Below are 17726 nucleotides of genomic sequence, written 5' to 3' on the forward strand. Positions count from 1 at the left end.
GGAAAGAAGAATCAGAACAAAAGGAAAAAACTGAGAGAAAAAAACAACAAAAGTGAAAATAATATGCCTTCAGACTCCATAATTCTTTCTCTGGATGTGGATAGCATTATAAGTCCTTCGTAATTGTCTTAGGTCATTGTATTGTTGAGAATAACTAAGTCTATCAAAGTTAAATCAATCATTTTTAAGAGTGAAAAAGTTCCTGAGACCAAAAAGTTTGAGAACCAGTGCTTTACATGGTGCTCTTTCTCTACTCTTGAGTTCCTATTTATATTTCACCATAATCTGTATTAACTTAATCTTTTCCTTTTATGGATTGAACAACTTATTCTCATTTATATATTGGACAAAAGTTCCTGAATTCTCAAGAAGATATCTTTATCAGAAGATCACTATGCAGTAATGGCAGCCTCTTTTGATGTGGGGGATAGACTAATCTAGCTTTGTGTTCTCTAGGAGGATTTGGGATATTAACTGGCCTTCCCCATTCCAACTTTGTTGTCATGTCAGAGCCACTGACTTCATGTCAGTGTCAGAGAATAATTACATAATTTTATTTTTTCAGAGAGAATTTGAGCTTAGTGTAAGAAGGATGTATACCAAGAAGAGAATGAACTAAAAATTATGTATTAGGAACAAGATTTGGAGAAAATATTTCAAAATTCCTAAAAAGGAATTAGCATCTGGAATTAATGAAGAAGTGATTGGAGTTTACTGTCATGCTAGGATCAAACACTGATTTTTAGTGTGGCTAAGCAAGAAGTGTGTGGGTTTGAGTATGTGAACTTGCATGTTGTGCATGTAATCTAGCATGTTCTTAATGTTTATGTTTTTGCTTTTGTATTTTGCAGTACCGTCAACTTTCAAAAAATCTGTGACTAGTTCCTCTGAGGTAAGTTTCAGAACATACTAAGAATTTGAGTAGGGTGAAGTTTTTTGTACATGGTATTTACCAGCTAATGCTCTAGATTGAAGCAGAGTGGGCTGAGTTATTCTCACCTCCTGTAGGCAAAAAGGAGATTCCTGTGATCTAACCTAAGTTAGTTCTGCTTCAATTTTATCTTATTTCTTCAGTGAACATAGAATATGACTCTTTGTATCATATAGGAGATACTCCTCTTTAAAACTTCCTTCTTGGATCATATTTTTTGCTTTTTCCTAACTTTTCTGCTCTTTTTGGGGATCTGTGATAGCTTACAGAACACAAAAGTAGAAAGCAGCCAATACCTGCCTTGAGATTTTAGTACCAAGATTTGAAGGCCTTTGAAGAAACCTTTCCTCTGAGTCATTTTGTTTATCCCTCTGCTCATGAACCAGGGATATAATAATAATAAGAGCATTGCTGTTGGGTCTCAGGAAGCCTCTGTTTAAGTCCTGGCTCAGATATTTATTAGCTGTATGACCTAGAATAAATCATTAACTTCTAAGACTCATTTTCATCATCTGCTAAAAGGAGATAGCCAGTCATACAACTGATTTTACAGGATTGTTGTTTGAAAAGTGCTTTATAAATCTTAAATCATAAAAATGTGACCAACTGTGATTATCTTCATGAACCAAGGACCTCCAGAGGGGACAGAATTTTGATGTCATGCACTGGAGTCTAGGAGGTCTTATTTACTCTCCTCTCTTCTGACTTTTGGCTCCTAAGAGTAACTGTATTCACTAAGTCACCATTCCTCTTCCCTGCTTGTTTTGAGAATAGAAGACTATGGATTCTCCTCAATTTCTCTTCTTGTGACTGGGGTAATCCATGTTAGCCTTGTGACTTTAGGCTCTAAATCTGCTCCCAAAAGCCAATGGCTGGATTGTCTAGGTAGTGTGTTATCTTTTGAAGTCTGACTTCCTAGGGTCCAGAATGGTTTGGTTATCAGTATTTTAGATAGGGAAAATAAGCCTCATTTTAAAATAATTTTAGTAACAGCAGATGACATTCATAAAACACATTGAGGTTTCCAAAGTGTTTGATAAATATTGCCACATTTTATTCTCTCAAAACATTTTACAGATAGGGAAATGTGAGTCTCCAGGGGATTAAAGGACTTGACCATGTCACATAGGTAGTATCAGAGATGATATTTGAATTGAGTTGTCTCATTTCCAAGTTCAAAATGCTTTCTATTACGTAGTAATTCATCCTTTTAAAAGCCACCCAAGGATTTATCATACTTTCTGAGATAGCTGTTCACAGCCTTATTTTTTCTTCCTTTCTGTTGGTGGTACTACTGTAAAACTATATTTTTCAAATGACTTTTTTTTTCTCTTTTTTTTTTTCTTTTTTTTTTTTTAAATGACTTTTGTCCTTGCTTCAGTGAACATAAAAGAAATAATACAGTGATGCTGTTAATTAAATGGCTTTGCCCTAGAAAGCAGAGTATCAATGATTGTATCACCTTTGATAATTGTCTAGGGTGGAGATTTATTTTTGTCTTCTCTGTCTTTGTAGGTGTCTGGCTCCTCTGGTCCAGTCAAGAAAATTGGACATAGAAGTGTTGATCCTTCTGGGGAGACAACATATAAAAAGGTACATCTAGATTCACGTCTCTCCTCTTAGAACTGGGCAATGAAAATCCTGTTCCCTTTCCTGATTTCTCACATCTTCTCTTTGCATAATAGCATTACACATAGCTAGTGCCACGTAGTCTGCCTCACAAAAGATAGATTGTTATTCATCTCTGTATATTTAAATTAGGATGTTGCTAATAAAGGGTTTATATTTCATTCCATTTCTTGCAAGAGAGTTGGCGATAAGTACCAGCTTATCGTATTAAAGAAACTGGGTTTCTCTGTTAGGGACAGACAACACAGGTCCTTCTGGGCTGCTCTCACTTTACCTTAGGGAAAATGCCTCTTGCTACCTTTCCTGTGTTGCTTGATAACATGGACTGCCAGCTCCTTATATGGCAGCTCTCGGATAGACGTCAGCTCCCAGCATTGCAGCCTGTCCCATCAAGCTCCTTCCTTCTGATTGTTGGCTTTGGAATGAAAGAATTCTCAAAACTGGTGGGAGGAGCCTGAATACCTGCCCTTGAGATACTGAGTGGGATGGAAAGGAAAAGGGATGCACAGACAAGAAGAGATCAGTGGATTCTAGTAGGGGCAGGGGCTGGAGAAGAGAAGAAAAGAGAGGAACAGTCACTTATGGTTTTCTCAGCTCTTGGCTGACTTCCAAACTGTGTTCTTGTTCCGTAGCCCTCCCTGAGAACTATGTAGTTAGCTTCCTAATAATAGGACCTACCTCAGAGAAATGATGTCAGGATCAAATGAGATACTATATGTAAATGATTTTGCAAACCTTAAGCAAAACTTAAGCAAACTACTTAGGCATACATAAAACTTAAGCAAATATTTAAGCATATTATTTAAATAAAATAATTATTGCTATGCTAGAGCTTCTTTGACTGCTATAGGAGGGGCTTAGGGCTTCTAGTCTAATGATTTGATGGATCCTTTTCTTTATGAAGTGATCTATATTTGTTATGTTCCTTTTATCCCCAACCAAGATTTTCTAGTGTCTTTTGGGAGTTCTAATCATGCTCTAGTTCACGGTGCTATGATATCTTCAGAGCCAGATAGGCACCTGCTTGTCTTTTGTTTTGGCTTCAATTACCATCAGGGGTATAAAGTGCTTGGTGGGGAGGAGGGTTATATATCTGTTGATTCTCCTCTGGGCTTCTCAGCTTAAGAGGTTTCCCAAGATGGAAGTCCCAGAGTGAGGAAGAGACTATAATAAACCTTAAATAAACTGTGTTTAGTGGTATGGTGAACTCAATTGGAAGATGAAAAGTAGATGGAAGCACCCTGCCTAAAGATATAGTTCTTGTCTTGTAGTGAGCAGAATATTCTGCTCCCCCTAGGCACTAAGAGGCCCTGATGTAGCAGCAAGCTCAAGAATATATAGGGAGGAGCATGTGTTTCCTTCCATATGTTACAGAAAAGCCCTTTGTTTTTATCTTTTTCACCCTAAATCTGAACTTTTATAGTGTCTCAGATTTAATAACCTGAATTTATCCTACTTTTCCTTTCCACCAGACAACCTCATCAGCCCTGAAAGGTGCCATTCAGCTAGGCATTACTCATACTGTTGGCAGTCTTAGCACCAAACCAGAGCGGGATGTCCTCATGCAAGACTTCTATGTAGTGGAGAGTATTTTCTTCCCCAGGTGAGAGAACCTGATATTTAAGGGAATGGATCTGATCCCTTTTTGCTAATGCAGATGAGACTTAGGGGTTCCTCAAGGAGATTGGATGTCGCATTTTCTGATCTCCCTCTTCAAAACCAAAATAAAACACTCAAGAAATCATCCTTATTACTTTATAATTAATTGTCTACATGTTATACACCTCCAGTAGAAAGTAAACTCCTTAAGGTCAGGGACTTTTTGGTTTTTGTCTCTTATGTAATGTTCTTAATGCTTAATTAAGCGCTTTTTTTTTTTTTTTTTTTTTAAACTTAATGTTGTTGAAACACCCAGTGAGACACAAAGAAAGGCTGTATCTTTATATATGTTGAGCCTGGTCCACATCCTGACACTGGTTTTTAGAAGTCAAGTCCTCTCATCAAGCTTTGGCCTAGGTTGGTGGGGTTCAGTTAGAATAGAAACTGTCCACTAATGATTCCTACCAAGTTACTGGCACTTAATGTACTTTAAGGATAGGAAAAGGAGGACCTGATGTGGTAATTTCTTCTATGTGACCAGAGTCCCTATTGCTGTGATAGTCACACATACTCTGGTTTAAACCCCTCTTTTTAGAGGTTTATATGATCTTTGTACTAAGTGAGGCATTTCACAGAGTTTAAAAAGTCAGGTGTTTCCCTAGGCCCAATCAAGGGATCATGGGTTTGACTTGGAGTTGCAGATCTCCTTGTCCTTGCCTGCCACAGAGATTTAGTTTTCCATGCTTAATGAGCTGAAAACTAAAGCAGCTGCTAATTTTTTTTTTTCCCCCTGAATGAGTTGAGTATGGGAGTAATGTGAGCACTCCCTCAGCCCATGCCTTAATCCCCACACTTAGCCCCTGACTCACCAAGTGACTCAGACAGAACCTTGATTATCCCTTTGGAAGGCCGATGTTGGCTAGACTCTGGGGGGCATGGAGGGAATTCCTTGGGCTCCCTAACAAATTTTTGTTAAGTCTTGACGGTTTCTACTTATTCTCAGTGAAGGGAGCAACCTGACCCCCGGCCATCATTATAATGACTTCCGTTTCAAGACTTATGCCCCTGTTGCTTTCCGCTACTTCCGAGAGTTGTTTGGGATCCGGCCTGATGACTACCTGGTAAGCTTTTGGGATGCCTTTGTGCCCAGTTCTCCCTTAGACCAGAATTCCATTCCCAGGTTTGCCAGGTACTGGTGTTTCTGAAACTCTTTTCCCTTTCTTTCTGGATCCCAGTATTCCCTGTGTAGTGAGCCACTAATTGAGCTCTGCAACTCTGGAGCCAGTGGCTCCCTCTTCTATGTGTCCAGTGATGACGAATTCATCATCAAGACTGTCCAGCACAAAGAGGCTGAGTTTTTGCAGAAGTTGCTGCCAGGATACTATATGGTAAGAGAGCAGGTTTACAGTTCCCTTCTATCCCTGGCCATGGTGTCCGAATATAGAAAAGCAGTTTTGACACTTCTTTCCCAAGAACTTTGTTTTGGCATTTTTTTGTCTCTTCCTCTCCTGCCTCTCTTTGGTCTTCGTTTTCCTCATCTGGCCTACCTTGAGGTCCAGGTCAGGTGATGCCATTGGGTTAAAGGTCTTTGTTAAAAATCCTAAGACCAAGCCACATGCTCATGTTCAGTTTCTTGAACTTGACTCCCACTGTCTTTGCCCACTTAGTGTACCTTCCCAAGCTTGAGGAAGGCTCAGAAAAGCCTTCTGGTATCTCTTTCCTCCGCTGATCCCCAGGATATTGGTTCTGTCACAGGATGATCTCATTCTTAGCAACTGTAGAGAAATATTTCCTCACTCGTTCTGCATGCTGACCCTAAGTTACTATTATTGAGTGGATCACTGTACTCAAAACTTTTTGTGGTGTAGTGATTTTTATGTGGAATTGAAATGAATGCTATGGAGGATTCAGACAACTAGGAGTAGCTTGAAAAATCTAGACTGATAGACCCCAAAGATCTGCCTTGGGAAATAAATACCAGTACTCCTAAGGCAAGAAAGAGATGATTCTGTCTTATCCTAGACTTTCCATGAAAGTCATCTTCTCTTCTAACATTTTCTCCCTGCACTTTTCTTGTCTGTGCCCCTCAGAACCTGAATCAGAATCCACGGACTCTGTTACCCAAATTCTATGGACTGTACTGTGTACAGGCAGGTGGCAAAAACATTCGAATTGTGGTGATGAACAATTTACTTCCACGTTCAGTCAAAATGCATGTCAAATATGATCTCAAGGGCTCAACCTACAAACGGCGAGCCTCGCAGAAAGAGCGAGAGAAAGTGTTCCCCACCTACAAAGATCTGGACTTCTTGCAAGATATGCCCGATGGCCTCTTCTTGGATGCTGACATGTATAATGCTCTGTGTAAAACGCTGCAGCGAGATTGTTTGGTGAGTGCTCCCTCTCTGCAAAAGAAACACCAGGATCCTGCCTTAGTATTGACTTTGTGACAGCCAAGGGGGCTAATATTCTTAAAATGTCTTCCCCCTCAAAAAACCAGTCACCAGATTTCCCATTGTTCCCAAGTATCACAAGGAGTCGAGCCCTGTGAAGTGTGTAGTTAGAGTAACCTTTTTGTGGTTACTGCTTCTGTCACTGCCACCTGACTGGATTTATTGTATAAAGGGCAGAGAGAAAATATGGGCAAAGTGGGTGGTGAAAATTGGCAAGGAAGACTTGAAAGAAAAAGAGTAAGATTGGGGTTGAGGGGTCCTTGGAGAAATCTCTAGGATTTAGAGAAAAATGATCTGCTATTTACTAGGAAGTCAGGAGCTTATGAGCCTGAAGTAGGCCAAGAGGACAGTGAAAGGGGTAGCATTTCCTTTGCCTTTTGGAGTTTGCTAGAGTCACAGGAGCCCCATCTGTTTTAGAAAAGAGAAAAAGAAAACAACTTTTTTCTTAGAGCTTTAATTTGTTAAATTTTTTGTTATTTTTACATTACCTTCATTTCCAAATTTATTCTTTATCCCTTTCCTATTTGATGAGTGCTAGCCCTTATAACCAAGAGGAAAGAAAGAGAAATGGGCACTTTTGGAAAACTTAATACACACAAGTCTGACAGTAATAAGCAGTGCCTCATGACTTCCTTTGAAAAAAGATCATGTTTTCGTTTACTTTAGGGTCAAGCTTGGTTGTCATAATCACATGGCATTTAGCTTAATTTTTGTTATTCTTCCCATTATAATGTCACTGTGTGTGTTGTTTCCCTGGCTTTGCTTACTTGGCTTTGTATCAGTTGTTTTATGTCTTGTGTTTCTCTTGAGTTCTTCCTAATTGTGGCTTCTTACAGCACAGGGGGTATTTCATCACAGTAATATAGCCCAGTTTATTGAGCTGTTTTCCATTGTTTCCAGTTCTTTGCTTTTTTTTTTTTTTTTTTTAACCAGTTATGTTAAGCTTCATCATCAGCATTATATTACTCTGCCAGTCTTTTCACAATCCCTCCAACATGGATTATTAATCATCTTTTTCTCATCTTTGTCAGTTTGCTAACCATGAAGTGAAACGGGGCCATTTTGGCTTTAATTTCTTTTATTATTTGTGATAGTTTGTAATTCTTTTTTTGAGAATCATTTGCTCATACTTCTAAGAGAGCCCTTCTAGACTCTCCCTGTAAGGGAAGAGGGTCAGGTCCTAATAGCCCTCATCCTAGGGTTTCTAATTTGGATTTTCATGTAATTCACAAAGCCTGAAGTATCTTCCTTGTGCTTAGGTGCTACAGAGCTTCAAGATCATGGACTATAGTCTGCTAGTGGCGATTCACAACATGGAGCATGCACAGCGAGAGCGAGTGCCCACTGAAATGGGCTCCGGCAATGATACCCGAAAACCAGCCCCACAGAAGGCCCTCTATTCCACAGCTATGGAGTCCATCCAGGGGGAGGCCCGGCGGGGTGGCACCATGGAAACAGAGGACCAGTGAGTATACGAAGGCTGTTGGGAAGTTCAGTGTAAGGCCATTGTTGATTGGTATTCAGTTAAGAAAGGACCATCTTGGACCCCATCCAAGAAATTCTAGTTACTGGAATACTGTTCAGAGAGGCAGTCCTAGACCATGACTCCCAACAAAAATGTATAGGGTAAAGATCTAGAGATTGTGATATATATGAGATAAGGACACTCAAAGTAAAAGGTTGGTCATTGTCCAGTGGAAGTTTCCTGAAAGGCAGGTTGAGCAGCTTTGGAAGGAACATGTCTGCTAAATGTTCTTAAAGGGAGAGAATTCCATGATTCTCCAAACTCTGGTAAATAAATATAGTTTGTGCTTTGAAGAGCTCAAGTTCATGCCTAGATTTGACATAGGGATGGCTGGTACCATGCTCTTGTAGTTCTGTGATTTCCTCATCCTCTCTCTCTACGTGTGTCCCAGGATGGGTGGCATTCCTGCCCGAAACAATAAAGGGGATCGACTGCTGCTTTATATCGGTATCATTGACATACTACAGTCTTACAGGTGAGCATCTCGTGGACAACCAGGGCACAAAAATGGATACTAGGTTTGGGCGGTGAGAGGGGATAGCTGTTTAGGATTAAATATTCCCCCCTCCAGTCAGATAAATTAGCCTTGCCTCGAAGGTATCTCCTGATTAAGACTCATAGGTTTCAGGACATCTGCTTGTTATGCAAGATTTCAGTGAGAGGCTTCATTTCCTCCCCCGATTCACACATACCTTCTGGTAGAAAGCTAAGTCAGCCCTAAGACCATCTGTCTGCAGTGCTTTACATGGCATGAGTCACACTCCACTGCAGGCTGTAACTGAAAGTTACTTCTCTTCCTTTCTCACTTTACCAGTAGGAAAAAACAAGGGAGTTTCTATATTTGGGCCAAGAGCTCTAGCTTCTGGGTGCAGTGAATAGAGGTGAGGGTCATCTGCTGCTTCCCAGAGTTCCTTTCTCCTTTTTCCCCTGGGAGGCCCTTGGATTTGATAATGCTGAACATCTGCATAATAACTATTCGGTATTAGTTGTTTTTTTTTTTTTTTTTTTTCATGAAGACAAGATCCACCTATGTTTAGAATCCCTTACCTCCACAGTAAACCAAAATCTGATTAAACAGTTCCTTTGTTCTACTTAACTACCTCATTCCTCACAGAAATTTTGCTCTTTTTCACATTCTTAGATAAATTTCTGATCTCATCCATGTGGATGTTTCCTCCAACAATAGATTACAATTCATCCATACCTGCCTGTCCTGGCTGACACCCAGCCATGTCTTTTTTCTGTGTTTGCTACAAAGCTTCTTCCCAATATGCTGGGCACCATCATTACTTTCTCTCAGCATAGAATTGGACACATACAAATTCATGGGGGGAGGACTCCTTATTCTGGCCATGTGACCAGCCTGTCTCCTTTTTTGATTGTGCATTTATTTGACATTTTTACTGAGGTTCTGTTGTAGTTCCTTTTTTGTAGCAGCCTGTGTGTGATCTATAGTCCTCTGCTTGTTAATTCTTTGGCGATTGTATAGTTTTCTACAAACTGCAGCCATACGATTCTACCAGTAAAGTCTTAGTTTTAAAAAAGGTGAGCCCTTCTTTCTGGGGGACATTTGAGCAGTTGCTAAAAGACTATCTGGCCCATTCTTCTTCTCCCATAACATTCAATTCCCATTTGCCATGTCTGTCCTGAAGGAGTTCTCAGAAGTATTTGCCTTTTGGTTGGCTTGGCCCTCCTAACGCCCAGAACAAATTGTGACTTTTTTTTTAATGAGTTCCATGACTCTCAGGATGTCTTTGCAATAATAATTCTTTTACAGGTTCATGAAGAAGCTGGAACATTCATGGAAAGCTCTGGTCCATGATGGGGTAAGTGTGTTGCTTTTACCTGTCTCTTCACCCCTCTGTCCTGCATTTCCCTCCTCAGATTTTGCAAGGTAGAGTTGGTTTTGAGTCTGAGAAGCACTGGGTTTAAGTCCTGTTTGTGAAATATACTGGCTATATCCCTTAATCCCTCTGGTTCTCAGTTTCTTTATCTGTAAAAAGAGGAGATTGGAATCACTAACTCTTGAGGCTTCCCAGTTCTGAATTCATGACCCTCTGGTCCTGTGACATGCTGGCCTTTGCACCAGGTCCAATCACTTGATTTCTCTGTTTACCTCTTTTCACCTCTTTCTTTTAGAGAAGGGTCTAACCTGTGCTGGTAAAGAAATTTCCTCTACTGTTGAAATCCCCAGTCCAGCTTTTCTCCCTATTCCCTCTTCCACCCTCTGTAGATCCTTGGCTAAGCCTATGGCATTTAGACCTAGGGAGGGGTCTTATTTGTCTCAGAGTCAAATCTCCCAAATCTATTCTACTCCACAGGACACCGTGTCAGTACACAGGCCGGGATTCTATGCTGAACGATTTCATCGATTCATGTGCCATACAGTATTCAAGAAAATCCCCTGTAAGTGGTTCTTCCAGGATGGCCCACCCCCTCACTATCCCTACACATGATGCCACTGAGATGGATGGGAGGCATGGGGGAGGTCTGGAGGAATTAGAGAATGTGCAGCTTCAGCACTTGGCGACCATGCCAACCTTGTTTCCTATCTTAGGGTAGGGGCAGGAGGCATGCAAGGAAGGTTGTCTCCTGTCCCAAGCCCTGCTCAGAGTAATCATTATGACATAAACTCATTGTGGCCCATATCATTTCACCAGGGACCATCAACACCAAAGTTAACTGGTTCATCTTGCCCACCATGTTACTTAAGACTTTTCCATGCTCTGGCTTCCTCTTTCACTACTAAATCCACCAAAACTCCCTCATTAGAATCTTAGGGATCTAAGAATTTTATACAACTCTACCAAATAATTGGGTCTTTGCTTAATTACTAAGATTCATTGAACAAAATTGTCTGGGATAGTACAAAAGAAATCGAAGATAACCTCTTCTTCCAGGAGAGACATAAAAGTTTGAAAGATCATAGACAACTAAAAAGCCTTCATAAAACTTTTTTTTTTTTAATCAAAGCTTTTTCTTTTCAAAACATACACATGGATAATTTTTCAACATTGATCTTTGCAAAATCTTGTATTCCAAATTTTTCCCCCTTTCCTCCATTCCCTCCCCTAGATAGCAAGTAATCTATGTTAAATATGTTAAAATATATACTTCATAAAACTTTTAAGACAATATACCAAAAAATTTTAAGTAATACTCACTGACAATTTAAAGGTCTGAAAGCCTTTTTGAATAAGGGGATTTTGGAGGGAGGACTTGGATATGGAGGACAATTGAGATGGGACGGGAGGAGGACAAGGATGCAGTAAAGTACAGAGATTCTTCCGTATTAGGATTTAAGGGATGCTATATCTCCCTTATCTTTGTTACCTCCTTTTCTTCCTCAGTGGAGCTTACTCAGAGGCCTCAGATAATGATGTATTCCCTTTATAAGCTGAATCTTGCTTTCCCTTTTCAGAGGATAGGGAAAGGGAAATAGGAAACTTTATACATTCTTTTGGCTTGGTGCTGGTCTTTATGTTGAGTACTAAATCGGTCTCTCTCTCTCCCTTTTGAAGTGAAGCTCTCTCCTTCCAAAAAAAGTCGGATCCCTTCATCCCTTCGTCGAATGGGTCCAGGTGGAAATTCCCTCTCTCCTCACCAGCTGACAGCCCCTGTCTCTGGAGATAACAAGACAGAAATGACAACACAAGTGGAAGTGGAACCAGGTTAGCACCATGAGTGGGTGCCATATGTCATTAGGAACTACCTTCCCCTCTCTTGCCCAGCACTTTTCAGCTTGGGATTCCTGTAATCCTAGATTCTGTGAGCCTCCACTCCATCCTTGACTCCCTTTTCTATCCCAATGGAACACTAAGTTCCTAAAGAATTTTTCTCTCATCCTTCCTCATTGGAGCGTCTTTTATCTTCTAGGTATCTACTTCCGCCGTCCTGATTTACTCCCCCGAAGTCCACTTGTGGATGAGACCAATAGTGACTCGGCTGCCACCACCCTTTCTACCTCTCCTGGCAGTGAGAAATTCAACACACCAGCTAACAGGTGGGTTCCTTGGCCCTCTTCTTAAGGAATCCCGTTCCCTTTCTCCAGCTTTCTTTTTCTTCTTGAAGGCAGTTTGTAACTCAAGGGACTTTAGGAGGGGTCATGCTCTGCTCTCTGCTGAGGTTCAGGGGCGTGCAGGCTCACCTCCCTGTGGGCTCAAGCTCAGAGTTGCTGAGAAGAATGAGAAAGGGCAGGTCTGGGCCTTGGCTTCAGGTGGGGCCCCTGTGCCTAGGTGTCTGCTGGTTCCTCTCTGAACACTCTGATCTTGAAGCTGAGCCCCCTGGTTTCACTCTCCAACCCTTTCTTCATCTGATAACCTACAGAATAAGACTCCTTCCTGCCCTTCCAAAAAGTGGTTTAGCCTGGGAGTGATAGTCTTGTTGGCCTGGTATGGGGCTCCAGAGTGAGGATGCTGCTGTAAATCAAGTTTCTCTTCAGGGAGCTAGAAAATTCTGTTTTAGTTGACTGGTTTGAACAGCATAACAGTCCCTAACTTAGTTTTTTCTTAATCTCAGCCACTTGATGTTCACAAAAGATGACAAAATAATTTGGAGGGGTAGGGAAAGTAGGGCAGTAGGAGGAAAACTAATGAGACCTGACCAGGATAAGTCCCTTGTCCCATCTGACTTTTGTCCTTTCACATTTTTCTTCCCACAGTTCGCCTCCTTCAGAAAGAATTGACGCTGTAGAGTCAGAATTCAGCTGTGTGAGTGACTGGGATTTGGGGAAGTTGGTGTCCTAAGGTGGGGAGGGATTGGCTGTACTGTTCATTACCATGATCCCTGCCCCTTTGTGCCTTGATGGTATGTCTTAAATGGGTGGAGAGCCTTTGTTTCTGCCACCTAGGTTGAAATGAACTTTAATTATTCTGAAGTTCTGATTTTCTTCTACTCTCTTCTTCTTTCTCACAATTGTACTCATTTTTTCTTTCCCTCTAGTGAGAAAATACTCAACAGAGGACCTGGCACTTGGAATTAGATTCTTCCATCATAGTGGTCCCAAGGTGTCAGCCCCAATCCCAGCGCTGCTGAGCTCCCCCTTTCCTGGCTATTGAAAAGGAGAATAGTAGAGTCTGGGAGAACCTTCTCCCCAAACTCCTGAAGAGGAGCCTCTTCCCCCACTCCAGGATGGGCATTAATTAGTGCCTTAGGCAGTTGGGGCATTGTCATTGTGTGAAGAGCATCCTGGACCCAATTTGGGTGGCGCCTGTTCTGCACTTCCCAGCTCAGCTTCCAGAGTTGACTTTAGGACTGTACCCTCTCCAAAACTGAAAGTAGGGCTGATGGACTATGTGGTTCTCTTCCACCTTTCCTGCCTCTCTTTTAGCAATTGGACTCTGTTCCTTTGCAGCAGGCTGGCTGATGACCCCTACCGCAGCTCTCTACTTGGCTTCTGGAGAGGAGGTTCTCTGTAACTTTTGTAAAGGTTTTTTGGGAAATAGGGGTGTTCACACCCCCTCCTTGGCTTGGGTTTTTCAAAAACTCCTCACACTCCCCTCTCCCTTTTCTTTAAAAAACAAAAAAGATTTCAAGCCCAATTTCAGAACAAGAAATGTTCTGGCCACCTTAGAGGCCTCAAGCAATGAGACATCCCGGGGAAGGAGTTCAGGCTCCCTATAAGGAGGAGAAAGGCTGGCAAAGCACAGGACAATGACGACCACAACTTCAGGAGAAGCCTCTTTGCATCCTCCTCTGGAGCACATCGATGAGTTTCTCCTGTCTGAAAAATCTGAGATAGGAAACAATGGCCTACACAGCGCTAAACAAAATCCTTACCTTGGAGTGGCCACAGGATCTTCTGCACGGGATCCCTGCAGACTGCCAGGCCACACTGATTATTACTCTCTACAATTTGAAATATTTTCTGGTTGTTTTCCTGAATATAAAGACTTCTCAAGTGAATCTTGTATCCTTCTTCAAAGGATTTCCCCTCCTTGCTCTTTCTTACTTGTTGCAACAGTGTCCTGCTGTCTGGGGAGCTGGGTCGGGAGGGAGGACAGCTCTGTGTGTAGCAGGCAGTCCTTGCTGAGGGGATGGAAGAAAGTAGAGTCTCTCAGATCTGCTCTTGAGTCATGTGACTCTCGTGCAGACTCCCTGCATCCTCAAGAGAAGAGAGACTGGGGAGAAGGTACTTTAGACCTGTTCCCCAGCAATAAGGGTCAAAGCTCTCCATTTCACCACTCTGATCAGAATTGTGGGGATAATGGAGCTGGAATCTCAGGCAGATTGGTGAATCCCCATTCTCCTTTTCCACTCCTTTTCCCTTATCAGGTTAGTCTGTACCTAAGTAACTGTCTATATTAGACACCCCAACCCCCACCTGAAGCCAGTTCCTGGCCTTCTGTCTTTGCTGCCATTTTTTTAAATAAGAAGGAAACAGAATTCTTGCTATTTTTTTCATGATTTACTATTTATGAAGTATTTAAGTGTTTTATTCAGGGCAGAGTTATTCTCTAAGGGGTGGGTGGGAGGGAAACAGGATATTGGAGGGAGGGCTGGGTCTCTGTACAGAAGGTGGGATAGAAGGGAAAGGGACTCAACATTTCTATGAAGCGTCGCTATCTGCCTCTACTTTGTATTGTTTAAAAATGGCAAATGCATTATAAAATGATGAGTACCTGGTTTTAATGTATTAAAACTTTTATCAGTTATTTTAATCCCTTTTTAAAAGCTTTTTGTCTTTTTCCTTCCTGATTCTTTTTTACCATTCTCCCTTCCACACACTTCATTCAGGTGACCTGTCTGCTTCCTATTGCTCTGAGACTCAATCTGCTCTATCTAGATGGCCTCTTTCTGACCTTAACTTATTTCCAAACTTCTAATAGAAGCTGCATTATAACTTTGTATTTCATGCCCCATTTTGTGTCAGAGCCAGGTATGTTGGATGGATGGATGGATGGATGGTTGGTTGGGTAGATGGATTTCAAATGTTGAAATTCACGCTGACCGTCTCCAAGGCTTCCTACCCTGAATAATCTCCCTTTTCCTCAGCCCAGTTTTCCTTTCCAAGGTGCCCAAGGCGTCTTCCTCTTCTGTGCTGAACTTGAGCTCTCACTGCCTGCTTAATATAGGACAGGTAGAGATAAAAGGAAAAAGGTGAGTTCCTTCTGACCCATCCTAGGAATTGAACGAGCCAGTTTGGAAGCCATCATTTTCTCCTCTACAACACCCTTCAACCAGTCTTGAACACCAGATTGTTTGTTTGTCCTTCTTTCTCAAAAGAAGACCAATGACATCAGGAGGGTGATTTTTTTGACATGCAGGTAAATTGGATTTCAGTGAGGTAGGGCTGGGCAGTGTCATCAACCTTACTCTCCAGAGTCATGCTAGGACATAGGTCAGGACAACAGGCCACGGCCTCAGAGACAGTGGAAGACCTTGGCTTTTTGAAGCTAAGGTCCTTCCCAGATCTGTTTGTCTGATGCAATGCCCATTCAGTAATTAAAGACTAAGAATTGATGCAAAAGATAATCTAGTTTCCCTTCTTAAAAGAGCCAGTACACACCTAATGTATGCATCACATATATTATTTCAAGGATTTTACAGTCTAATTAGAAAGCAAACGATAAAAATGAACTTTAAATGATAGAAGGCAGTTTTTAGGTACCTACATGTCACTGTTATACACTTTTAGACACCATTACTAATTTTTTAAAAATGCTTATTATTTCATAGAAGAGTAAGGTCTCTGGAGTCTTTATACCTATAGCAGAGGTAGATGGGAACTGGCTTTTGACAGATAAAACAGGGTTTGGAAGTGAAGGGATACCTTGAGAACAGATGTTCAAAGGAAACAATAATCGTGAAACTAAAGAGACTGACTAGACAGTTTGGAAAGGTAAGCCAAGTTATTAAGGGCTTCAGTGTCGATCTAAGAAGTTCGTACTTTGTCCCATAGACAATGAAAGGCTTTTGAGAAGGGAAAGAAATGTTCAGAATAACATTTGAGAAAGCCTAATCTTCTTTCCATGTACAAGAAGTCTCCAAATGGGAGATAACAGCCCAGGATCCCTTTCTTCAGAACATGAAAATTATTAAGGACTTTGCTTTCAACCCCATGAGTTAAGTGATTGGTATATTCATTTTGCAAATTGGAAACTAACACTCTTTTAAAAGGTCGAGTTATTTGCCCCCCTAACTACACATCCAGTGGGCTGGAAGGGGCAGGGATTTAGAACTAGGGTTCCCAACTCTTAAGTCCATTGTTCTTCCCACTACTCTTCACTATGTTTTGGGAAGGTGCTGCTATAAAATTCCTGTGAGAGTTGATCAGGACCTAAACCGGGGTGGTGACACTTAATGGAAATGGAAAGTTTCCAAAAGGATCCAGAGAAGGAAGTGATAATTAAGACACTAGGTATGTATTTCTGGGCAGTTCACTTTAACTTCATCTTAAACTGAGTTATTGTTTTTCTTAGTGCAGTGTCAAGGCACTGACTTGGGGGTTGGAGGACTTGGTTTAGACTCTCCAGCTCCACCTATGTGATCTTTGGCAAATCCTGTCTTTATGTTTGTTTTCCTTTTTTTTACAGGAGAAAAATGAGTCTCAACAACTCAAAACCCATATTCTTCTTTTCTACAGCCAAAGATGACTTGGGAGACCTAATAAGGCTAAACACCTGGCCACAGCCCCTCTGATTAACTAAATAGAACAATTACTCTTTGTTTAAAAAAAAAAAAAGTCTGAGGAAGCACACTACTTTCTTCATTTACTTTGACCTTGGATTCCTTTTGGGTTTGTGTTTTATGTATGTTTGGGTTTTTTTTTTGTTGATGGATATACTTTTTTGTTTTTACATAAAGAATTAAATCTTTTTTTTTTTTATTTTATTTAATAATTTCCCCCATTCAATTTTTAAAATTTGTTTTTAAGATTTTTGAGTTGTAGGTTCTCTACCCTTATTCCTATCCACAATTAAGAAACTACACGTGAAGTTATGTAAAATATTTCCATAAAAGTCAAGTCATGAAAGATAATATAGATCTCATGCCTTAATGAAAATAAAAACTTTCAAGAAAAATTGTTAAAAATAGAGATATAGAGAATGATTTGATCTGTATTCAGACTTGATTAAGAAGGATCACACCCAGATCCTTCTCTGGGTATGGATAGGATTTTTCCTTAAGTCCTTCAGAGATGTGGATGATTTTACTACTGAGAGTAGCAAAGTAATTTACATTACTATTATTTTGTATACAGTATATTTCACTTGGTTCATAGAAGATTTTCCAGGATTTTTTGGTTTGGTTGGGTTTTTTTGAGAGCATCCTGCTCATCATTTCCCAAAGAATAGTAATATTCCATCAGAGAAACTTAGAAAAAATTTTTTACAATTACTGTTGCTAATTGTATTCCCCCCCCCCATTTGTTGTTTCTCTTCTTTTACCCTGTTCCTCCTCAAAAGTGTTTTGCCACTGACCACTCCCTCCCCCGATATGTCCTTTCTTTTATTACCTACCTTTCCTTCTCATATCCCATTTCCCCATATATTTTCCTGCAGGGAAAAATAGATTTCTATACCCTTATTGAGTATGTATGTTATTTTCTTTGTCAGCCAATTCTATTGAAGTAAAGTTCACTCACTCA

At 40.8% G+C, this 17726-nt stretch overlaps 1 protein-coding gene across 1 annotated transcript in view; it reads left to right on the forward strand.

Moving 5' to 3' along the window:
- The window catches only part of PIP5K1A (phosphatidylinositol-4-phosphate 5-kinase type 1 alpha), a 34246-nt gene extending 17749 nt beyond the window's left edge, over positions 1 to 16497 (forward strand). Inside the window, exons 2-15 of the mRNA XM_012549745.3 lie at positions 852 to 892; positions 2447 to 2524; positions 4033 to 4163; positions 5163 to 5280; positions 5395 to 5547; positions 6250 to 6549; positions 7872 to 8077; positions 8529 to 8612; positions 9915 to 9963; positions 10459 to 10543; positions 11659 to 11808; positions 12014 to 12140; positions 12798 to 12846; positions 13079 to 16497. Coding sequence (XP_012405199.1) covers positions 852 to 892; positions 2447 to 2524; positions 4033 to 4163; positions 5163 to 5280; positions 5395 to 5547; positions 6250 to 6549; positions 7872 to 8077; positions 8529 to 8612; positions 9915 to 9963; positions 10459 to 10543; positions 11659 to 11808; positions 12014 to 12140; positions 12798 to 12846; positions 13079 to 13081 — 1574 coding nt within the window. The 3' untranslated portion in view covers positions 13082 to 16497. The remainder of the gene's footprint in view (positions 1 to 851; positions 893 to 2446; positions 2525 to 4032; positions 4164 to 5162; positions 5281 to 5394; positions 5548 to 6249; positions 6550 to 7871; positions 8078 to 8528; positions 8613 to 9914; positions 9964 to 10458; positions 10544 to 11658; positions 11809 to 12013; positions 12141 to 12797; positions 12847 to 13078) is intronic.
- Positions 16498 to 17726: the final 1229 nt, after the last annotated feature.

Source organism: Sarcophilus harrisii, chromosome 4, assembly GCF_902635505.1.
Source record: "Sarcophilus harrisii chromosome 4, mSarHar1.11, whole genome shotgun sequence".
In the NCBI taxonomy this organism is placed as follows: domain Eukaryota; kingdom Metazoa; phylum Chordata; class Mammalia; order Dasyuromorphia; family Dasyuridae; genus Sarcophilus; species Sarcophilus harrisii.